The following is a 23,895-nucleotide window of genomic DNA, read 5'->3' as shown; positions in this document are numbered from 1 at the left end:
CCAAAGCAGGCAGCGGTCTTAATATCAGATACAACTCTCACTCCACTTGCTAGGGGACCCTCATGAAGACCAAGCTGCCCATCAGCTACATATGTGTTGGGGCCTAGGTCCAGTCCATTCTGCTCTTTGTTTGATGCTTCTGTCTCAAATCCCCTATGGTTAATTGACTCTATTGGTCTTCTTGGGTTCTTTTCCCCTTCAGGCCTTCCATCCTTTCCCCCACTCTTCCATAAGACTCCCTGAGCTCCACCTACTGTTTGGCTGTGGGTCTCAGCCTCTGTTTTGATCGCTGCTGGGTAGAACCTCTCAGAGGACAGTCATGCTAGGCTCCTGTCTGCAAGCATAGCAGAGCATCATTAATAGTGACAGGAGATGGCTCTCTCCCCTACGGTGAGTTTCACGGAATGGCCAGTCATTGGCCATTCCTTCATTCTTTGCTCCATCTTTATCCCTGCACATGCTGTAGGGTAAATTTTGGGTCGAAGGTTTTGTGGGTGGGTTGGTATTCCCTCCCTCCACTGGAAGTATATTTTGTACTGTTAAAAGTTTGTTTTATTTGTGTGTGTTGTATGAGGGTGTGTGTGTGCATGCAGGGACATCTGTCCATGGATGCAGGTCTGCGGAGGCTGGATACTTGGTGTCTCCATCCCTCTGTGGCTCAGGCTGACCTTGAACTGGACGCCTTCCTTCTTCAGCCTCAGGCCCCTCACACTGGGCTATGCTCTCTGTTCTGTTTTGAGGCTGCCAATCCCACTCATTCTTTTGTGGCAGGGTCGTCACAGCTGAAATGTTCTTTCTGGGGCGAACAGGTAGAAGCCCACACCTCTTCAGTCGCTGTGCTGGTGCACAGGTGGTTCACAATTCCACAGTAGCTTCGCTAGTTCTCAGCCCCTACCTTCCTCCCCACAATGGTCACATCCGCCTTGGGGACATGTTTGGGATCTCCATGGCCTTCACCATGGTCCAGATGTATTAACCAAAATAATTAAACTAAAATAAAGATATAATTCAAAAATAATTGCCAAGTTATATCTAAACTGAGCGCTATGATCTGCCAGGAACGAACGTGTGAGGTTACTCTAGCCCTCATTTAACTTAGACAGATGACCTATGTGCTTTTTTGCCCTTAAAGCTTGAGACATTGTAGAGGCACAAGCCTGCCCAGGCCAAAAAACTCTTAATTGCCCTAATCAACATTGTTGTCGATAATGACCCCAACTAGTTCATTGCAATGGTGAAGAGGGTTGTAAAACTGCAGGTTTCTGCTGGGCATGGTGGCACATGCCATGAGGTTGAAGCCAGCTTGATCCATACAGCCATCCTATTCCATGTAGATGGTTCCACACCAGCCAGAACTACATAGTAAGACCCTGTCTCCAAAGCTAACCAGCTATAACATGCGCATTTATGCCGTTAGAATTCTCAGTGGGTGAATGTGTCCAGGTCAGCCCCTCCTTCAAGAGGGCGAGCGTGGATGGCACCCGCTGCTCCCACCTGGACTCTAGGAAGTGTTTTTGCTCTGGGGCCTGGACTCTATGTTCCCCACTGGCTTCATTGCCACCTTCAACCAATTTGGCTCCCCTTTGGGGCTAAGCCATAGCCACCTCCTGCCTCGGGACAACAGGCCAATTTCACCCCCAAAACAGTTTGTGTTGGCTACTCTCGGTTGTCCACTATGCTTGCAACTAAAACTCAGAAATGGAGGAGGGTCTACGGTGGGGTGCTTCCTTTATTGCTTTCTGTCTTGCAGTGCTGAGAAGAGAACTTAAAGCCCTGGGCGTGCTGGGCAAACGCTCACCGCTGGCCATATTCCCAGCCCTGCTCCTTTAATCCCCTCAAGGGCACCACAAAGACGGCCAGCCACAAGTGCCTAGTTAGAGGCATGGCGCTTCCGCAGGGCCCAACAGAGGACGAGGCGGCTCTGCCAAGTGCTAGGGGTCTCATTAGTGTAAGGCTGAGCCTCTTCCCAGGAAAGGTGTTGGCGGGGCTCCTCAAAGGGGACCACATTTGTGTCACTGTGTGTGGGAGAGGGGCCATGTGTACACCCTTTCCTAAATGTTAAATCACGTCAAAGGGTTTGAAATGTGACTTTGGGAAAAAGTAGTAATAAAAAAAAACAAAACAAAAAACCGAAAGAAAGAAACATGCCTTCGGTGAGGCACTGTGCTCTGGCTAACATGGCTAGTGGCCTGCTCCCTCACTGCGTCAGCAATGTACTCACCGGTGAACTATGTGCTGATGGCACCTTTGGGAATACCCTCATGACTTTGGAGAATGGGGAGGAGGGATGAGAGGCAGGAACTTCCTTCCTGCTGAAGTCTCCTGAGGACTCAGCAGCTTTACGGAGTGTAACTTAAGAAAGCCCGAGTTTAGATATTTATTTTGTTTTGTCTCACTTATTTATTTTCTTTTAATTTTGAGACAGTGTCTCCCTACATAGCCCTGGCTGTCCTTGAACTCACTATGTAGACCAGGCTGACCTCAAATTCACAGAAATCCACAGGCCTCTGCTTCCCAAGTGCTGGGATAAAAGGCTATGTCTGGCTAACTTTTCAGAAGTCAGTATTTTGTAGAAAACAAGACAAAGCAAAGAAGGTAAAGTGGGGGAGGGATGAAGAAGAAAAACTCAGACTTAAAAAAAAGTTCAATATAAATCTTTTATTTCTAGATTTAAAAAAGACTTAAATTATCAGGACACTATTTACAATATTAACCACTTCTGTGTGGGCCGGGTGCAGCAGTGGGCCCTGTACACACCAGGCAAATACCAGCCCAGGGCGGTCACATTTAAGACATCACCTGGACAGGAAAAGGACTCTAAGGGCCCCTCATTGTGACAGGCTGGGGTGGCTGGGACAACTTATTTCCCAGAGTGAAGGCAAGGACACAGTCTCTGGCAGCTAGGGCAGCTAACACTGAAGAAAGTTTTGCAGCCATGTTGCCAGTAAAAGATTGTTCGCCTTTTTTAGTGTTTAAGAGAAATCTTTGTTTGTTTGTTTGTTTGTTTTCTGAGATATTTTTTTCTGTGGAATCCTTTTGGATACTTGTATGATCCAGAAAACTCATAAAGAATAAACAATAAATGGTCTCCCTTCCCCCACCTACCCACCCAAAGGCATCTCTGAGGCAGAAGTCCCTGGGACACTGGCAATCTCTTTGGGGTCCAGGCAGAAGGTCAGCAGCTGTGCTGACCATCCCCCTGGGTAAGCAGGGGCCGGTGCTGTCACCACGGTCCTCCTGGGTAAGCAGCGACCAGTACCCTGATCACGGTCCTCCTGAGTAAGCAGGGGCAGGTACACTGATTCATAGTGTTTGGAGAGCATCATCTTGCTCCTTTTCTGGAAAGAAAATGATTGACACGGAGTCCCAGGCATCATCCTTTGGTGAAGGGTCCTTGTCCAAGGCTTCTAAGATGTATTGATCTGGGTCCTTTAAATACTGGGAAAGGTCAGAAGGCAAACCAGTTACGAAGAGGTTCATATGCAAGATCTCTACTGGTAGCTGGTGGCGTCATGTTATAATCAGGCATAACTTTATTTTGTCCACCAATGAAGTCATATCACCACCCCCAATAACCATCATTGTTCCTGTAGTGATCCTGGGGGTCAAGGCCAGGCCTGGTACATGTGAGCACACACTCAGCTGCTAACACAGGCCTATCCCTGACTTCCAGCATGCCCCTGCCTCTTTATCCCTTACCCGTAATGGGGCAGGCCTGGGGGGTAGTTCGGAGCAAGAGTGCTTGTCTAGGAAGTATAGGGCCTGGGCTTCATCTTCAGCATTGGAAAAACCCAAACCAAACCAAACAGCATGAAAAGAAGGAGCCAACCATGTCCATCTGACGAAAGCTATGAAGGGTAGAACTCAGAAAAAGGAGGAATCCCCGCTGTCCTCAGTGCAACTTTGTGGGTTATGAACCTTAAGACATTTCAGAAGTGTCTGGTGAGGGTGACTCACGGGTAAGGGTGCTTTCCGCCAAGCCCGACCACCTGAGCTTGACCCCATATGATGAAAGCAGAGAACTGACTCCCAAGAGTGGTTCTTTGTCCTCTGACCACACACACACACACACACACACACACACACACACACACACACACCACCCACCCAATAAAATAAAAAAATGTAACCTTCAGCTTCCTTCAGCTATGGCTGGGTAAAGCAGGGACTGTCCCTAAATTCTAGCCCCTCCTTCCACCTGTGCACAGCCCTGGAGCACATCAGGGTGTGGCTGGGGTCCTCACAGTGAAGATGGGTCTCATAGCCCTGAACTTTCTTTCCCTTTTGTCCTTGGCTATAAACTCCCCAAGATTCCATCGCTTTGCCTGCAGCCCTTGGAAAGAGAGACACCAAGTGCTAACGGGCAAGACAAAGAGGAACAGAAGAGACATCACGTGAGTGGGTGAAACCCCAGACATGGTAGTGAAACTATTCTCCACTCTTGTGTAACATCAGCGACCTTTCACAGTTTTCACACTTTCCTAAGAAAGCGTACCAAAACCTTAGCTTTCTTCCCCAGAGAAACAGCTATGGCAAGCCCACACTGAGCTCCTCTGAGGGCAGTACCCAAGAGGAGGAGCCCAGTAAAACTCAAGGGCTGTCGGGAACTGTTACTCCCTGACACTGTCAACCAGGGAGACCTTTAACCGTCAGCACGCGGGCCACGTGTTCACACGCTCCCACCTTCCCCAACATTCACTCTGCTACTTGTTTATTCTGTGTGAAGAGAACAAATACGCGTGTGGGCAAGTGCCCATGTAGGGAGGGCAGAGGACAAGTTCTGGGCGTCAGTTCTCCCCTCCCATGGGGATCACTGCGGCTCCCCACTCACACAGCTGCGCACTGACCTCTTTTATTTGTTCTGGGATGTTGGGTGGAGCTTGAAACCAGTATTTCACCCGGCTTTGGTATCTGAGGAACAGGACGAAGCAGGCTCCCGTCAGCAGCAGCGGCAATGTGAAGACCCCCACGGGGATCAGGATGACCTGCAGTAGCCTGATGGAGGCTAAAAACATGGCATAAAAGTGAACAGGACACAGACAGCGCAGCAGGTCTCATGTACCAATGCCTGGCCATTTTCTTGTCCCAGGAATACCACAGCCACAGCCCCCCCCCCCATGCTCATGCTCCTCCCACCCCATGCCCTTGCCTTCTGCCCTCACAGTAAGAATTCTGGAAGACCTGAAATTGTGAAATCTGAACATTTCTATTCCAGGATCAAAAGCTACCCTGCCTGTCTAATGGAAAATTCTACAACCAAATTCACGTGATTGGTCACAGCTGAGGCACCAGTGCACTTGGGGCAGTGCGGTGGCTCAGCAAGTAAAGGCACCTGCCCCTGAGCCCCACGTGGTGTCAGGAGAGAGCTGGCCTCTGGCCTCCACTCAAGTGCACACATGTGTACTCACACACAGACACACACACACGGAAAAATGCAATAAAATATTCCACACCAGTATATTAAAAATCTTAGATAAAACCTCCTTCAGGCTATGTGTATATGGTATCTATGAAACATAAGGGAAGCTTGAGTTCAGACTTGGGACTCATCCCTAAGACACCTCATTATGTATACACAAGTATTCTAAAATCTGAAACAAGTCAACCTCAAATCTGACATACTTCTGCTCCCAAACGTTTTGGAGGTGACTCAGCTACTCATGCAGCCCTTGCTGCTCACCATAATCACCTCTGCAGGTAAGTACTTCCGGGTCTGCTCCTTCCACCTGCCACCCACAGCATGCCTGCCCCCACTTCATCAGGAGAAGCCTTTCTGCAGCTCGTGAGGGATAAATGATGTGTCTCACCATCTGCCGCTGTTTCATGACAAGACACGTTGCTTAATAGCCCAGGTGGACGGACAGTGTTGTCTTTCAAAATCAGCTGTGCCTCAGTTTGTAAACAGTACACTCTGAATGGCTTCAAGTTATCCAGCACAATGGAATTGCCCTTGAAAGGGCCTTTCACCTGCATAGACAGCACCACAGCCACCAGGTAAGACAGACAGACAGACAGGGCAATGTGGCTTCTAGCCTTTCTAATGACTCCTCAAATTCACAGTGAGCACAACCAAATGGTAACAAGACTGCAGAACTGTGAGCGCTCAGAGGCCTCTTGGGGCCACCAGAACATAACAATCTCAATTTCTAGTCTAAGCGGTTCTCCTGTAGAGCTGATACCCTGGGCTGGGGAGATGGTTGGGTGGGCACAGTGTTTGCTGAGCTTACATCCTCAGCACCCATGTAAAAATCTGGATGCTTGATGTTCACCTGTATCTTTAGAATTAGGGGGCAGAGACAGGTGGATCTTTGGAGCCTAGAGGCCAGCCAGTCTGGTTGAATGGTGACCTCGAGGTTCCGAGAGAGACCCCATCTCTAAAAAAACAAGGTAGAAGGCAAAAGAGGAGGCCCCTGAGGTCAACCTCGAGACCCCACACAGGGAAGCGTGGATCCGTAGACACGCACACACTTGAGTGCACACACAAGGACAATAAAAGAAACGTCTGTGTGTTGCGTTAAACAACAGAGAAAATAAAACATCCTACAATGTTGATTTAATTCCCAAACGGCTTCTGGTTTGAAGTCAAATGTGCTGATCTCTTTATGGTTAAAACAGCATAGTTATTTATGCCCTCAGGAGATAGCTGGACCCCATTGTCTCAGGCAGATGAGGCCCCTTGGATCTAATGTCCCTGACAGTCTTCCTGTGGACCACATCTGTCTCGTGGCTGAAAGTACCTCACAAAGCACCGGAGACACCCCTTGTGTGCTTTGCTTTCTCATCCTTGGAGGTGTTAATCCCTGGGTGGTCTTTCTCCTTCCAGGCAGTCTCCATCTAGTCATGTCTGGCCTTTTTGCAAACCAATCCAACCATTCACATGACACTGCAGACCACTGTCACATAGACCATGTCAGAAGTGGCCCCAGAGGAGCTGACATCAAAGGAGAGAGGCCTTGTGCAGGGTTGGCTCCCAGGTTTTGTTTTTTGCTTGTGTTGTTGTTGACTGCCAGTAACTGATCTATTGCCATCTGCCAGGCCTAACTATCTAAATGGTGTGACTGGGAACAGACCCCTCGACCTCCCCAAAGTCCAGATACAGCAAGGAACTAGCAAAGCCCATGAATGGAACCAGAGAGCAGGGATGGATAACACTAAAGAGGGGTCAGATCATTGTGCCAGGGAGGGCTCACTATAGCCAGGAAGGTTAAAACAGGCTCAGGGCTCAAGATCCAGGAGACACTGGTGACCCTGGTCTCCTGTCTCCTGTGGAAAATCTTTATTCTGAGTCAGAAACTCTAAAGAGAAGAAACCCTAAACAAAGAAGAAAAGTGTCCTTGCCTGTTGGGTTCCTGTTTTCTCCCAGTAGTAGACACGATACTGAAAAGTTGCCTCCCCGACCACATTAAAGGGAGGGGAGAAGTGGATCATGAGGGAGCCCTCTTCTGGGATCACAGAGATGTTCTTTGGAGGCCCAATAGTAGCTGAAATAGAATTACAAACAAACACCTCACATGAATGACATAGACACTCACCCATATATGCTGTGTGTTATACACAACATCCATCTACAGTCTATATACTGTAAGTGTCGCTCACACAGACATTTACAGTATATAAGCAATGTGCTGCTCTCAGGTGCCCACTCTGAATATGAAGTTTACTGGGAGGTATCCACGTGGAAGGACAAGAATCCGCATCCAGCACATCTCAAGGCTATGGCCTCGCACAAGGCATTCAAAACTGTTCTAGCTGAGATGCTGTTTCTCATTTGACTTTAAGCAAAGCGTCCAGAACCATGGCTGGCATCGGAGTCCCAGAGAAACAGAACACAGACTTAAGCCAGAGGCGAAGTTTTCATTCAGCATGGGGGGAGGTGTGCAAAATTTGAAATTTCCAGGGAAATCGGTGGATCTGGAAAGCATAGCATCAATTGACGGACCCAAACTCAGAAAGGGGAAAAAAATCCCTGCATGTTCTGCCGCAAAGAAGGATCCTGATCTATAGTGATCATGTGTGTGTTTGTAGGTAAACAGGATTAAGTGTGGGTGTCCTAAAACATTTACACTATCTTTTGGGTTTTCTTTCACTGTTGGTTTTTGAGACAGGGTCTGTTGATGTGTGGCTCTGGCTGTCCTGGAACTCACTCTGTAGACCAGTCTGGCCTTGAACTCAGAGCTCCACCTGCCTCGGCCTCCCAAGAGCTGGGATTAAAGGTGTGCACCACCCTGGACCCCTAGCTTACTTTTAAATAAGCTTGCATTTTAATGGTTCTAGGTTATTTTGGGATTTTTATTTATTTAATTTCATTTTACATTTTCAATTACATTTTGTTGTTGTAGTGGTGGTAACAACAACCACAACTGCCATGCTACCCAGGACTACACTTCTTTAAAAAAGCCCAGCCAAAGTAAACAACTCTGTTTAGTACAGCATCGGCTATCTGGACAGTGGGACAGCTGCAGCTGTCTTATACTTGAATTTTGAAGCAGTATGTACATGTGTGCTTACATGTAGACACACGTATGTGGACGTGCGTTCATGCATGTGGAAGCAGGATGTGGATATCAGGCTTGGTCACTCTTGCCCCTTATCCACGGTTCGACAACTTCCTTTGAGGATCCCACCTCTGTCCTCAGAGGCTGTACTTGCAGGCAGAGGACCACACGCCTGGGAGTTCTGGAGGTCTCAGGGGTCTGAACTTTTGTCTTCCTGCGTGCATGGCCAGAGCTTTAACCACTGAGCCATCTCCACAGTTGCTTGGATTTATTTGTTAGGATTCAAGTAAGCTCCTTCGTGTGTGAGCCAACTATAGACAGGAAGCTCTGGCACAGCCAAACTGTGACAGGTACAGTGTAGGACCTGAGGTCTCTGTTTCCTCAGAGCGCACACTGGTCATTCTGCCATTCAACAGTCATGGGGAGGCAGAGGCAGGTGGATCTCTGTGGGTTTGAGGCCAGCCTGGTCTACAAAGCAAGTCCAGGACAGCCAAGGCTACACAGAGAAACCCTGTCTAAAAAAACAAAAACAAACAAACAAACAAACCCTCATGTGACAGGCACCATTCAAATCTGAGTACAAATCTTCTTTCATCATAAAATCACTTGCACTGAATCAGGAAGGGTGACCAGGATCCAACACAGCAGTGTCTCACTCAACATACATGGCCGTGCACTCAGAGGTGAGCTGGGTGGGGATGGTGGCTCAGCCACAGCCCACTGCCACTGCCTAGCAGGCAGCAGGCCTTGCTCTCCCGTGACACAGCAAAGGAAACAAGAAATGGTGGCTGTCTCCCCATGACACATTGCTTACAAGAACAGGTTGGGGGGGGGCAGAATTGGAGCCTGGTGTGACAAATCACATTCCGTTAGCATCAGCCCCCAGCAGCGCTGCTTTCTAACAATTCTACCCACTCGTCTTTGGCGTATTTAGGGTGAGGGCCAGGACCAAGGCCAAGGGTGGGTTCAGTGTTGCTCACTGAAGATGCATGTAAAGAAAACCTGGGAACGGTAGCATTTCTTTTTAAAGATGTATTGCTTTTACTTAGCTGTGTGTGGATGTGGGCGCCAAGGAGACCAGCAAAGGCTGTTGGATGCCCTGGAGCTGGACTTTAGGCAGCTGGGAGCTCCCCAGTGTGGGTGCTGGGAACTGAACCCTGGTTCCCTATGAGTACCACACGTGTGCTTCAGGCCTAGCTGTCTCTCCAGCCCCTTCAAGTCCTCTACCCAAGTTCTCTTACCATTCCGATAGTGTATGAACGGATCCAGGTACACCCAGTCGGAACTGTGCTCTCCGAGCGTGGCTCGAACACGCAAGAAGACTTTATGGTAGCGTGGCAAGCCTCCTGAGATGTCACACTTTGTCTCCGGGGTGTCGGTACAGTTCACCCAGTGCAATGTATTCCAAGAAGCGCCAATGCTGGGAAAGAAAACGAGGTTTCAATTTCCAGAATTCCTTCCTCACATATAACACTGTTCTCTAGAAATGCTATCATCTCCATGATAGCCACAATCACTTACCCTTCTGGCAAAGGTCAAGTACAGAAACTATTAAGAATTAGGGAGCAGCATGGGAGGGGGGCAGGATTGGAAGGGGGCTGCAGCTAGCATACAAAGTGAATAAATTGTGATAAATAAGTAAATAATTTTAAAAAAGAATTAAAAATAAATTTGACAGTAAAAAAAAAAAATTAATTCCAAGCCAGGCATGGTGGTCATGCCTGTGATCTCAGCACTCAGAGAGGCAGAGGCAGGCAGATCTCTGTGAGTTCAAGGCCAGCCTGGTCTACAAAGCAAGTCCAGGACAGCCACACTACACAGAGAAACCCTATCATGAAAACAAAACAAAAAAGAATTAACTCATACGCCTTGCCTACTTCCAAGTACTCAGTGTTCTTAAGATATCTCCAAGGTCAGGCAACCACCACCCTGACCAATTTTTAAAATATGTCGTTACCTACCCTCCCCCAAACAGAACTCCACTGATAGCCACCGATAACAATTCTTCATTCTTCCTCAGCCTGGTGCCCCAGGCACAGGCAACACTGACGTACTCACCAGGTTCCCCCATTCTGAACGGAACCATTCCATACGGGTACGTATGAACGGCTGATCTCCCGGGGCTGCCTTGGTGACAAGTCCATTCAAGATATAGAATGTATCAGGTTTTTTCCTTCTGAAGCTTTCACATTTTCTGTTTCATTTGTATGTGCCTTTGCACACTCATGTGCTGGGATTAAAGGCACGTGAGCCACCACCACCCATCTCAGAACAACTTTAAAAAAAATTTCTCTCAGAAGACAGACTTAGGGGGGAACAGGGGTTCTGAAGGAAGGAACCCCTTTCCACACAGAGGGTGAAAATGAGGTCATTTTGGATGCACTTAACTGAATGCTGAAATGAACACTTTTCATTCCAAGAATCCTTGAGGACGTCCTACGGTTCACCAGGACTCCATCAAATCAGTCTAAGCTTCGTCAGTCAGGCCAGCCACCCCAGCTCCTGTGCACTGACTTGTTCTGGACCTCTGCTTCAGAAATTACCTAACTTTTAGTTGTGAGTGCACTGGGCATCAGCGATCGGTAATTTAAACTGCCGCTTGACCCAATGCAGACTGTCCTGTGAGGAGTCCCCGTGAGGAAACTGTCTGTGTCAGGCTGGCCTGTGACATGTCTGTAGACTGTCCAGCCCATTGTCTGTGGCACTGACCCATCCCTGAGTTTGGGTCCTGGACAGTGTAGGATGGAGATGTGAGGTGGGTGTTAGCAGCCAGCAAGCATCCGTTTTTCCGCTCTTAACTGTGGATATGAGATAAGTGGGTACTTTAGAGTCCCTGCTACCTTGACTTCCTTGCTCTGACTGACATAATTTTGAGCTCTGAGCTAAAACAAAGCCGTTTTCCTCCCTGCCCCCAAGCTATTCTTTATTTCATCACAGCAACAGAATTGAAACTGGGACAGCATCAAACCCCGGGACTTATGTAAGCTAAACATATGTTCTACCAGAGTGAATAAGCCAAAAAATAGGTCTTTGCTTTTTTAAAATTTATTTACTTTTTTGAGACACAGTGTTGCTGTGCAACCCAGGCTGACTTTGAATTTGTAACGCATCTGCTTCTAAGTGTTAATATTACAGTTACAAGTCATCAGGCCTGACTAGAAAACCTTTCTTTAAAAAATTTTACAATATTTACTTATTTATTGTGTGTGGATGCATGTGTCACTCTGTGTGTGTGTGCATGTGTGTGTGTAGGTCAGAGAACCCCCTGAAATAGTCAGTTCTGTCCTTCCTGCAAGTGGGCCCTGGGGATCAAACTTGGCAGCAGGTGTTTTATCAGCTGAGCCCTTTTGCTAGTCCCTAGAAAATCATATTTTTTAAAGCAATAGTCTTCATGAAAAGAAGCAATACATGGTGGTTCAGTGCTTGGCTTGCCATCAGGATACAGGTGTCCGCATCAAACTCTGGCTTCTCTCTTTCTCTCCCTTCCTTCCCTTCCTTCCTTCCTTCCTTCCTTCCTTCCTTCCTTCCTTCCTTCCTTCCTTCCTTCCTTCCTTCTTCCTTTCTCTCTCTCTCTCTCTCTCTCTCTCTCTCTCTCTCTCTTTCTTCCTTCCTTCTTTTCTTTCTTTCTTTTTGAGACAGGGTTTCTCTGTCTAGACCTGGCTGCTGGAACGTGATATGTGGAACTTTGCCTCTGCCTCCTGAGTGCTGGGATCAGAGGTATGCATCACCAATGCCCACCCCATTCCCCCATCCCACCACACATACACTCAAATTCTAGTTTCTTAACAGTTTCTCAGTCTCCTTATCTTGAAGACAAGCCTCAGGCCAGCAGATGGCCCGGTGGGCAGAGGCAATTGCTGCCAAGCCTGATGGCCTGAGCCCAATCCCCAGAAGCCACATGGTTAAGGAAGAGCGCCAACTCCGGCCAGCTGTCCTCTGACCTCCACACATGGGTTGTGGCATTTGTGCTTCCCCAGTGCACACACAAAAATAAGTAATAAGAAATCTGTGTTTGTGTACACACACACACACACACACACACACACACACACACACACACTACTTCTTCCTTGTTTCACACTGTGGAACATTCCTCCCTTGCTGCTCTTAGTTTCTAGGCTGAGGGCTGGAAGCGTTATGATGGGAACCAGAAGTGCCTGCAGCTGCTTCCTCCTGAGGACACCCAGGTCTGATTATGCTTAGCTAGAGCAGCTGTCCGTCTGGCCTCGGTCCACACATGCTGAAGCTCTGCCCTGTATCCCAGGAGAGGCTGTAGGCGTGCACATTGGCTAAGCATGGGGAGCAGCCTGCTACCTATATTTTCAGTGCTCTTCTGGATTTTCTACCAAGACTGTGCACACTACAGCAATCGGGGAAATATATAAAAGGTGAGGGCAAATGGGCCTGGCAATGAGCTGGGGCCTCGCCTTCCAAGACAGCCAGAGCATGCCCAGCTTTCTTCTCATTACAGAAAAAATTTCCAGATTCCTCACTGTTGGCTGCTGCTGTTCTTCTAAAGGAAAAAGCATGAGGGCCATACAGCCTGGGCGCTGCTTTCTGTGGCCCACTATTTAAACTTTAAAGTCTCCCGCAATGTTTCCTGCAGACTTGGCGATGTTACAGTGAGCATCATAACGAGCAGAGGGGCACCTTCATTTACAATGACAATGCTACCTTACCACAGACAAACACAGTTTTTAAGCCTCAGCCTCAAAATCAGTAAAACAGACAAACAAATAAAAACCAACTCAAACAAGAAAACACATTTTAAAGCAAAACAAAAGCAGGGAGGCTCTTCCATCACGGAGCCACAGCTGGGTTTAGTTTTCACCAAAGCTTCTCTTTCTTTTACTGCAACCAACCTCAACCCCTGATAAACATTACAAAATGTTTACCAAGAAGAAAGGAAGGAAGAAGGCTGGGGAAATGGCTGTCATTAAATGGCCAGCCTGTGTTTAGACCCTCAGAGAGCCTGTGAAACGCCAGTGCAGTGGGCACAGGGCGGGCGTGGGGAAGAGGACCAGGAAGACCCCTGGTCCACCCAGCTAGCTCAGCTGGAGAGCTCCAGGCTCAGGGAGAGACGGCCTCAGAAATATGGGGAGCAGGGCTAAGAAGGCACTTTGCCATGCTCTCTGCTTCCACCAGCTCTCTCTCTCTTACATACAGCACACCACCAAGAAACAAAAACCTGGAGCCAAACAAATTGGCCTGTAATACGAAGCTGAGTGGAAGCCTTTCTATAACAAAGTTCAGTAAGCTGAGTACTGTGGAACAGCTACTCTAAGAGGTTGAGGGAGGTTGAGGCAGGAGGATCTCTAGTTCCAAAGTTACCTGAGCAAAATAGGAATGCTGGTCTCAAAAAAACAAACAAAACCAGGTTTTGCTTATGAGTATGCGCCCAGTGATTTCAACCTGATCTTCAATTAACTTATGTGAAAAAAACCAAAAACATTGAACTGAGCTCACTCAGCTCATAGTGAGTGAGTTAGCAGAGCAGCCAGAGTTCTCTGACAGCCAGACTTGAATCTGCCTTGGATGAGTGGGAGGTTCTGAAATCTCTGTCCTTGGAGCTTCTTTGCACATCAAATGGTGGCCAGCAATGGAGAAACACAGAAATGGGGTGGGGGCAGAACAAAGGACAAGCATAACACATTATTCAAAACAGAAAACCAGGTGAGAAACTGAGACTCCATTGTAGTCTGCTGAGTAAATTCCTTAGTAGGCTCAGTTTGGGCTCTGAGGTTTTAAACCTGAAAGCTGTGCCTTGCCTTTCCAGGCGGAAGTGAACCCTAACTCTGAACAGAACAAAGGGATTAACTTTCACCACTAAAGAAGGTTACCTAGCAGCCAGCACTCTCTGCCAGCCACACTTGAATCTGCCTCGGATGAGTGGGAGGTTCTGAAATCTCTGTCCTTGGAGCTTTTAGACACACAACAGAAATACCTGCCGCCCACAGGTCTCACTGCAGTCCGCTGACAGGCCATGTCAGGAGGTGACTCCAGGCTTTCATCCAACTCCCCAGAAGGTCCCAGCAAGGGGACCCCCAGAACATCCACTCACCGGCGGTACTCCACTTGGTAGACCACTGGTCTCGTGTCATTGCTGGGGAGCGGTGGCTCCCAAGTCAGGATCTGCTCTTCATTGTACAGGTGAATTTTGGAGTGCAGAGGAGCAGCAAGCTGGAAAGAGGGGTCTTGAGAAGGATAGGGAATGAGAGGGAGAATAGGGTGAATAGGGAATGAGGGAGAATGGGGCAGGTAGGGAATGGGGATGAGGTCAATAGGGAATGAGAGGAGGGAATGGGTCGGGAGAGGGAGAAAATCAGAAGAGAACACTGAATTACAAAAACACTTCAGTGTGTGTTGTCAAAGCCAGTCATCCCATACAACTCTTGTCCCAGTTGAGGAATGGGCGTGCCTGTCCCTGGCACATCCTTCAGGGTCCGGTTGTGAGGATGACACTACGGGCCCTGGGAGAAGCCTTTGAGGCCACCCTTCACCTGCAGGCTCCAGCTGGTAGAACAGGTCGTGGGAACTGACTGCACAGGAATCCAGATCTATGGCTTGTGGCTGCACTTGACTCTGGGATGCCCAAGCCTCCATTTTCCCACAGGAATCACCCTAACGCTAACCAATAGGAGAATACACCGCAGAGCATGGGCGAAGGTTCTGACTGAGTATCTACTCAGCCCAAGTGGGGTACCAAGGGACCATGCATACATGTATGGATGCAGCTGCCCCAAATCAGGCAGGCAGTTCCCAAAGGCTGGAGACACAAGGCTAAGAGTTGGCATCATTGGCTCCTCAAAGATCCTCAGCATCCTGTCGCTGAATTCAGGATGACGTGCTGAAACCCAGGTTCCAAGCCACAGAGGAGGAAACTCACACTTTCAACACTCCTCCCAGCTCTGAGGCCATGAAAGACAAAAGAATGTACAACCCAGAAGTAGCAGATTCTCCAGAGAAACCAGTTGCAACCACCCTGTCAGGCAGACAGACACTCTGCGGGTGGGCTGGGCTAGAGACTGAAAACACTGCAACCTTCTCTCTAAAGAAAAATCATTGAAACACTTTCTCTGATTGAAAGATTAATGAGAAACATTCATAAGAGGGAAAGAAAAACTTGCTGCTCCAGAATTCAAAGCAGGAAACTCAAACCACACATTTTCAGAAAGCCCTTCAGAGCAAAAGAAAAGTGTAGAGAAGCCCCCAGCCCCCTCCCTCCCCCCCCCCCCCGCCCGGCATGGCTGCCCATCCATGCTGAGCCTCAGGGGAAGCCAGGCCAAAGTCAGACCTGTGAAGCTGAGAGGCAGAGAACAGGCTGGGGCAGCTCGCTGAGGGCTTGGCACCCATCCATCAGGGAATCTCAGAGATGGACTCTTCCGGCCTGCACAGGGTTTCTGTCTGCATTAGGTTTCTGTCACTGCTGTAGCCTCTCACCCCAAATGCAAGAGCTTCTAGCAACCCAGATGTATCATTTATCGTTTTATCACATTTATCATTTATCATCACTCTGTCTGTCAGATGTCTGAAACAGGCCTAGGATGGAGGTGGCAGCAGGGCCCAGTTACTTCTGGAGTTGCCAAGAGAAAAATCCAGCTCCTGCCTTTTCATATGCTGGAAGCTATTTGCAGTCTTTGGCTTGTGTCCTCATTCTCTGTTGATGCTGGGCCAAGTCAATCTTGTGTTACCTTCTCTCTGGTTCTTTCCCGGCTCTTTATTCTATCTTTCATGGACCCTTGCAATGATACTGAACCAAGGTGGCTCAGAATCATCTCCCCACATTACCATCTTTGACTCAGTCATACCTGCAAGGTCCCCTTTGTCATACAAGGTCACATATTCCTAAGGTCCAGGGATCAGTGCCTGGACATCTTTCAAATGACACCTCTCCCATTCACGGTGTCTCTAGAGGAACCATAAGGAACGTTTCTTCCCTCTCCTGGGTCCCTATATTCACAATCTAAACATCCACCTAAGAAAGAGACGCCAAGGGACCAGGATAGAAAGAACCTTACTCTAACCACACGTGAGAGAGAAAAGGCAATCTGTTCTCAGGTACAACTGGCTGACTATGGGTCTATTAGCGTACCAAAGTGCCTGCTGGCCTGTAGGCTTACTTGCTAGGGACCTGTGACTCCTCTCAACTCTCCTCAGCCGCTACCCTCTATCCTAAACTCCAACTCATGATCTTCCATCTTCCCAGATCCTCATTCTTGTACAATCCTGTCGTCTTGGCTCTGTGCTTTCTCGGGCCTCTTTTGTCTTCCCCACTCTCCCTTCTCATAGCCAGGTTCAGTCTACTGCTTTCTCTCCCGGCTCTGGACTCTTCCGGATGCCTCTAGCTGTACTCTTCCTCATAGCTACAATAAAAACCTTCCCCTTGACCATGCCTAGGAATGGGCCACATTCTCATTTTATACACTTGTCAGTGGTGGGGGTGGGGTAGAGCTCAGTGACATAGTAGACTCAAAGCCTGGGTCTGATACCCAACATTTAAAAACAAACACACAAAGATAACCTGGCAATATGGGAGTTTTCATACTGGGTACAAGGAAGGCCTCCACACGGCACAGCCTTGTCTCCACCAAGAGTTTATTAGGAAACCTTATCTTATCTTATTCACTGAAGGCCATGAGTCTCAGAACTATGGACTCCACAGGGAAATGCCAGAGACTGCCTACACACCATAAAACACTTTACCAAACAGCTCTGCTCCCATTCTGGATGCCTGTTCTAGAACTTCACCCTCTCCACTCCAGCCCTCCTTTGCCCTGAAGAAACACTCTGTCCTTGGAACCTTGATGCGGCTCCCTCTCCAGCGAGCCTCCCCATGCCCTGCCTCAGCTGAGTGACCTTCTGTCACACGCACAGAGCCCTGGTGTGAACTTGGAAACCTGCCCTCAGCTCAGTCCTCTTGCTGTGATTTTCCTCCAAAGCGTGCTTCACACCCAAGTCCTTCACACCTGGGTGATGAGAAAGCAGACTTTAGAAGTCCATTGTCGACACATAATATAGGATAAACATATTAAAATCTGTACACCTAAAGAAGCTAAGCAAGAAGGAGGACTCAGGGTAAGATGGTCAATCCTCATTCAGAAAGGCAAACGGAATGGATATCGAAAGAGGGAGAAAACAGGGAACAGGACAGGAGCCTACCACAGAGGGCCTCTGAAAGACTCTACCCTGCAGGGTGTCAAAGCAGATGCTGAGACTCATAGTCAAACTTTGGGCAGAGTGCAGGGAATCTTATGAATGAAGGGGGAGATGAAAGACCTGGAGAGACAGGAGTTCCACAAGGAGAGCAACAGAACCAAAAAATCTGGGCACAGGGGTCTTTTCTGAGACTGATACTCCAACCAAGGACCATGCATGGAGATTAACCTAGAACCCCTGCACAGATGTAGCCTTTGGAAGCTCAGTGTCCAAGTGGGTTCCCTAGGAGGGGGAACAGGGACTGTCTCTGTCATGAACTCAGTGGCTGGCTCTTTGGTCACCTCCCCCTGAGAGGGGAGCAGCCTTACCAGGCCACAGAGGAGAACACTGCAGCCAGTCCTGATGAGACCTGATAGGCTAGGGTCAGATAGAGGGGGAGAAGGACCTCCGCTATCAGTGGGCTTGGGAAGGGGCATGGGAGGAGATGAGGGAGGGAGGGTGAGATTGGGAGGAGATGAAGGAGGGGGCTACAGGTGGGATACAAAGGAAATAAACTGTAATTAATAAAAATAAATAAATTTTAAAAGGAAGGAAAAAAAATGAAGTTCATTGTCTGGGCTGGCTCCTCTGCCATTGTCTTCTGTGTGGGCCCCTGGATGAGGCAATTGTGTCCCTGAGGAGGGACTGGTCACGGTGTGCTCTCAATACAACCTTGAGGAAGGAGTGAGTCCACAGGATGTGTAGGTTGTCACACCAGCTGCAATTCAAGCTCTGTCCATTGCCTCGCTGTGGACAGCTGTCCTCAGCACCACAGCATGCGCTTTCAAGAGAGGAGGTGCTGCCAGACCCAGCAAGCCCAGAAGATGTGGGGAATAAGCAATGCGCTGATGGACAGCTGTCCACAATGAAACGATGAACAGAACCCACAAGAGGCCCAGGCTCTCTCTTCCTCGTTTGCTTTGCGTTTGGGCCCTTGGCTTTGTCTCATCTCACAGGGCAGGAGTGCTGGGCATCTCTGGATGGCTCTAAAGACTGTGTTAGTTACTTCTGTGTCGCAGTGGCTGAACACTGAACTTGGCTCATGGCTGCAGGGGATTTCCGTCTATCCTAATGCTGAAAGCATATGAAAAGGCTGTCATTGGCAGCTGCAGTGTGTGTGTGTGTGTGTGTGTGTGTGTGTGTGTGTGTGTATTCTGAAGTATCTAGGAAGTCCCAAGTGTCTGGATGCCAGGGACATCACAGGGTGGGGCAGGAAGGCAGGAGGGAAGGCCCTGTGGCCGAGGTGCAGAGGGCACGTTGATGCAGACAGCTTATCTCCACTTATCTTTAGTGGCTTGTGACTCAGTGCATGAAGAAATAGGGCAGAGTAGAGCTTTGCTTAGACCCCTCCTGGGTCTTCGAGCTTTTACTGGGTAGGAGCTGTGGTGTCTTTGAAGCCCTGGGTCCACCCATGGGGACCATGTTAGTTTTCCATTGTTGCTGCAGCAAACGACAAAAAAAAAAAAAAAAAAAAAAAATTCTTCGTAGCTGAAAATCTTACAGGTCTCCAGGCAGACTGTGGAAGGTGTGTCAAGGGCAAAGGTCATGGCCCTAGGAGCAGCAGGTGGAAGAATTTGTTCCCCTGAGTTATACTCAGTCTCCCTTGTGATTACGTTGGACGTAACCTAGATATGCCCAGGATAGAGCCATTGACTATTGTGCAAGCCTTAGATCATTGTTAGCATGTCTGTGGAACCAGCTCTCATCACCTGTGAGGCAGCAATGGGGAATCCGGAACCAGGAAACAGCCACATCTTAAAAATGGCATCATTAATTAATTCATTTGTGTGTGTGTGTGTGTGAGAAAGACACACACACACACACACACAGAGAGAGAGAGAGAGAGAGAGAGAGAGAGAGGGAGAGAGCAACTTTTGAGAGACAGTACTTTCCTGCTATCATGTAGGTCCTAGACATCAGAATTAGGTTATTAGGCTTGGCAGCCAGCAGCTGTCCAAACAAATGCTATCTCCAACCCCCAAAATAAAAAACAAACAAACAAACGGCCAACTATGGGGTCTGGTTTTGCCTTTCATTTATGTTTTGAGATTTATCTGTGTATGTGAGTGTGCCTGCTGTGGCTATGTGTGCCACGTGTTTGCAGGTGCCCATGGAGGCAGAGGGCGTCCTGTTACCCTGGAATTGGTGGCTGTGAGCCTCCCTGGCTGGGTGCTGGGAACTGAACCCCAGTCTTCAGGGTTGCCTTTCACATTTGATCTAGGGTTTGCCTCCCACAACTCTACGAGAAGGAATTTCACTGTGTATGAGGGAGTGAGGCTCAGGTGGGGACCAGCAGGGTTCCAGACTCGGCCCTTCACCGGTAAACTTCACTCTGTCCCCACAGAGCATTTTGTCAGCAGTACTGAAAGGGAGTGCTGTGGTCCTAAACGATCTCCTTTGGGGCTGAGGTGTCCCCCAAAGGCTCAGGCTCTGTGGTGACCCCCCAGGGTCTCCAGCTGTAGTGCTGTCTGGAGGGCTATGGAGCCTGTGAGGGCAGGGCCTGGAAGGAAGAAGTCAGCGGGACGGGTCTTTGAAGCTTATACCTGCTCCTTGCTGCTAGTCTCGCTCTCTTGGTCTCCTGGTCAGCTTCGTGTGAAGCATGACCCATGCCAGTGCTTTCATAGCCAGCAACTTAAATGTGGCCACTGAACAAACGGTTCTCACAGCCGTAGCCAGGAAGTTACTCTTTTTAGTAAATCCCCACCAGCAAGGGGTTTTTTGTTTTGTTTTGTTTTCCCTAGATCCTTTGTCTCTTCCCGGGAGTAAAATGTGAAGATTCCCTACTTCAGAAGAAGGCTTGAAAACAATGAGATAAAACTCTTAGCAGCTTGTCTCAATAAATGGGAGCCAGGCTAGTCTCAAACTCACACCGCTCTGCCTGCCTCTGCTCCCCACACTGCTGGGATTAAAGGTATGCTGCCATGCCTGCCATGCTGGGCTCTCCCAGAACACTGTTAAAAGCAGCCTGATGATTCTTGAAGGCCATTCTTAGCCTATGGACCAAGTATGAGAATCTTCCCATTATTTGTTTGCCACAAGATCATTGTTAATATTTTCTCTTTGCATTTTGACTAAAAAGGATTTCTTTGTTTTTTGTTTTTTGTTTTTTTTAAAGGGCTTCTTTTAAGGTTATCTTAGTAAGTTTGTTTTTCATAAAAAAGTGAGTATGAGCATTTCAAATTGTTGTTAAAACAGTGGAATGAGAGTCTAAGAGATTTGAAAAAGGCTTCCGCTTTCAAAGTTACCACTTTCTAAGGATCCAGTTTGTTAGCGAAGCCACAGATCACAACTTCTGTGGAATATAATAAAAGTTACTTTTAATCATTAGAAGAGGGCTGTGCACCTGCGCGCGTGGTGACAATAGTCAATTGTAAAGTTCCTAAATACGTCGACAACCTTTGGACTCACAGCTCACAGACACCCTCACACCTGACACCGAGTACCGACTCAGCCATCGCACCTCAAATCCCAGGCTCGCCTCCAAAGGAGACCTGAGGGAGAAGGGCAGACACAGATTGCCCAAGGCAAGACTGGGGAACGCCAGAGTCAGGGAGAAAAAGTTAACCATGGAAGCGGGTACCATCCTCCTGTGCACCTCTGCCCTTAGGGAAACAGGGAATCTATGGGTCTCGCGACAGATGCTGACAGAAGGACCAACCCCTCACAACCATCTTCCAACGGGAGGGAATATCCCAGTTCATGAGATTATCTAACTAATGGCTAAACTTCAACAGCAACAACAACAAAAGCAGGACTGGCTGCTCGTGGCCCAAGCTGGCCCGGAAACCTCAGGACTCTTGTTCTGTCCTGAGTTCTGCATTTTCACAAGCGCGCATCACAGACTCAGTAGGCTCTGGATACCCAAGCTTTGATAGGATCTCTGCCTGGGAAAGACCCCAGCAAAACAAACACCCACGAAGAACAGCACGTTCTTGGTCGGTGAGGTCGTTCTTCTGGTGGTTTTGATGACTGGCTCATGAATACAGTCAGGTGCTGCCCGAGACAGGAGGCGGAGCCCAGGTAAAGGGCTGTCTGGGTGTAGTGGGATAGAACTGGGATTAAAAGTGTGGCTCAGCTGACCCTCAGTCCTCATACACTGGAGGGGACACGGGCATTTCTGCTCCCCGGTTGTAAGATCCCGTTGTAAGATCCCGAGGAACTAAGTACCAGGATTTTACATGTCGCCCAAAGCAAATGTCGGTCCCGGCCTTTAGCGGATCTCCCAGGCAACAAGCGACCAACCGCCGAGCCTCCCCGGCTCCAGGTTTGGATTCCCGGCGGTCCACGCCACACTCGCTGCAGCGCTTTCCCGCAGATTCCTCCGCTCGGTCCCCCGGCCGATCGCGGACGGCCGCAGATCGGGAACCGCTCCGGCTGCCGGCTCCGGGGGCGGGCGGCCGGCGGAGCCTGCGCGTGGACGCGACCCCCGCGGAAGCCTGGGGGCGGGGCGGGAAATCGGCTTACCTGGAGGGGACGCCGCGGCGCCGAGGCCGCAGAGCAGCAGCGGCGGCAGCCACAGTGGCGGAGGCCGCATGGCCCGGGAGGCCCGGGACCCTGGGCTGGACGCCGCTCACCCTCGCAGCGCGGCGGCCATGGCGAGCGCGGCGCCTCCTCTTCCCAGCCGCCCCGCCCGCGCCCCGCCCCGCCCGGCCCGCGGGACTTTCCCGGGTGTTCCCGAGAACCCGGGGCCCTGGCAGTCCAGCGCTCGGCACCCCGCCGAGCCCAGCTCCGGGCGTGGCCAGGGACCTCTAGGAGCTCGAGAGAGACCCGGAGATACCCAAGCTCCACCGCGCCTCTGACTCCCGGGTCTTAGTCCATTTATTTGAGTTCTGTTCTTTTTAAGGGCCCAAAAGTCCATGGTAAGATTTGAATCCTTGTAAGCAGAGGATGGCTTAGGGGTACAGTAAGGAGGAACCTGTAGGACGTGGTGTCACAGAGAAGGGGAAGAAAAGCTGGAGGAACTTGACTCGTTGCTTAATAGGCTGTGGTTTTGGCCCTGTGTGGTGTGAAGCAAAGGAGGAAATGACCCCAGAGCGGGCAGGGACAGGCTCCCAGCCTGAGCCCTTCCCAGGGGCAAGCCTGTTGGCAGAGACATTTCACCTCAGCCACAAGCCAGGGGCAACGAGAGGAACGGATAGAGAGGCAGACCAAGAGTGGCAATTGCGCCCAACGGCTGAGGCCCCTCCGTCCCCTTCTTTGTTAGTGAGAACAGGTCTCTGGAAGCCTTGGTTGACAACACGATGTGTTGGAAATGGCAAAGGAGAGAAAATCCAAGTCCTTGCAGGCTGTGAATCATGAATGATAAGTCATGTTTATTTTTATGAGGCAGGTGTCAGGTTAAGGTGAAGGACATGTGTGTCTGCCTTAGCTGAAGCCCTGAAGGGCTATGACCCCGAGCTTTTCTGCCTGTGGCCAAGAGGTAAGTCTGTGAAAGTGTTGCTACTCTACCCCCCCCCCCCCGCCCCTGCGTCTCCCAGCTCTTCTCTGCCAACCAAGAGGGTTTGTTTTCCTTCCCCAAATCCTTGGCACACCGCTAAGGAGGGTTCCTTGCGTGAGCACCCCGGGCTTCAAGTATCCAGCACCCCAAATGCAAGTTGTCCTCTCTTGTGCCAAGGCAACTTTGTCAGGGCTAGGTCTGCTCAGTGCTGACATTGTCTTCTCCTGCCCTTTCTGGCAGATGGGTCCTGATATCGCTGAGAGCAAAAGAGAGCAGGAACAGGAACCCAGTTCTACTGGCACTTCCTGTGAAAGGTGAACGCTTGGCCCTGTCTTTCCTGTGTGCACCTGGATGGCATTGTGTCCTGTGCCTCCATTTCTGCGCACTCTCTCTTAGTTTTTCACGTGTTTCTGCCCTTTGGAGGCAGGTTTATCGTGGACACAGTGAAAGCTTAAACCTTAGGACATTTTATTTCACCTTCCAAGACCATGAGAGCCAAGCTGTTCCTAGCATGTGCACAGTCACATGATTTTTAAATCTTTATTTTATTTTATGTGTATATGCCCCCCCCGCCCGTGTGTGTTCGAGCGCTTGCACAGAGCACATGTGCAGGAGCCTGTGGAGGTTAGAAGAGAGATCACACGGACCCTGGACGTGAAGTTCCAGGTGGTTGTGAGCTGCCGTGTGGGTGCTGGGAACTGAACCCTGGTCCTCTGCAGGAGCACCAAGCACTCTTAACTGCTGAGCTGTGTCTCCGGCCCCTGGTCA

General features: G+C 49.4%; 1 protein-coding gene across 1 annotated transcript; it reads right to left on the bottom strand.

Moving 5' to 3' along the window:
• Positions 1-2,643: 2,643 nt before the first annotated feature.
• Positions 2,644-22,322, bottom strand: Ifngr2 (interferon gamma receptor 2). Its single transcript, XM_060370736.1, has 7 exons — positions 22,155-22,322; positions 14,557-14,689; positions 9,737-9,915; positions 7,339-7,481; positions 5,808-5,967; positions 4,848-5,005; positions 2,644-3,438 (listed from the first exon to the last, which is right to left on the bottom strand). The coding sequence occupies exons 1-7, from the start codon at positions 22,222-22,224 to the stop codon at positions 3,304-3,306; spliced, it is 978 nt and encodes a 325-aa protein (XP_060226719.1). The 5' UTR covers positions 22,225-22,322; the 3' UTR covers positions 2,644-3,303.
• Between the last annotated feature and the right edge of the window lie 1,573 nt (positions 22,323-23,895).

This window comes from Meriones unguiculatus, chromosome 17 (genome assembly GCF_030254825.1).
Source record: "Meriones unguiculatus strain TT.TT164.6M chromosome 17, Bangor_MerUng_6.1, whole genome shotgun sequence".
In the NCBI taxonomy this organism is placed as follows: Eukaryota; Metazoa; Chordata; class Mammalia; order Rodentia; family Muridae; genus Meriones; species Meriones unguiculatus.
The sequence above is the reverse complement of the archived record's forward strand: the minus strand, read 5'-3'. Positions and strand labels throughout refer to the sequence as shown.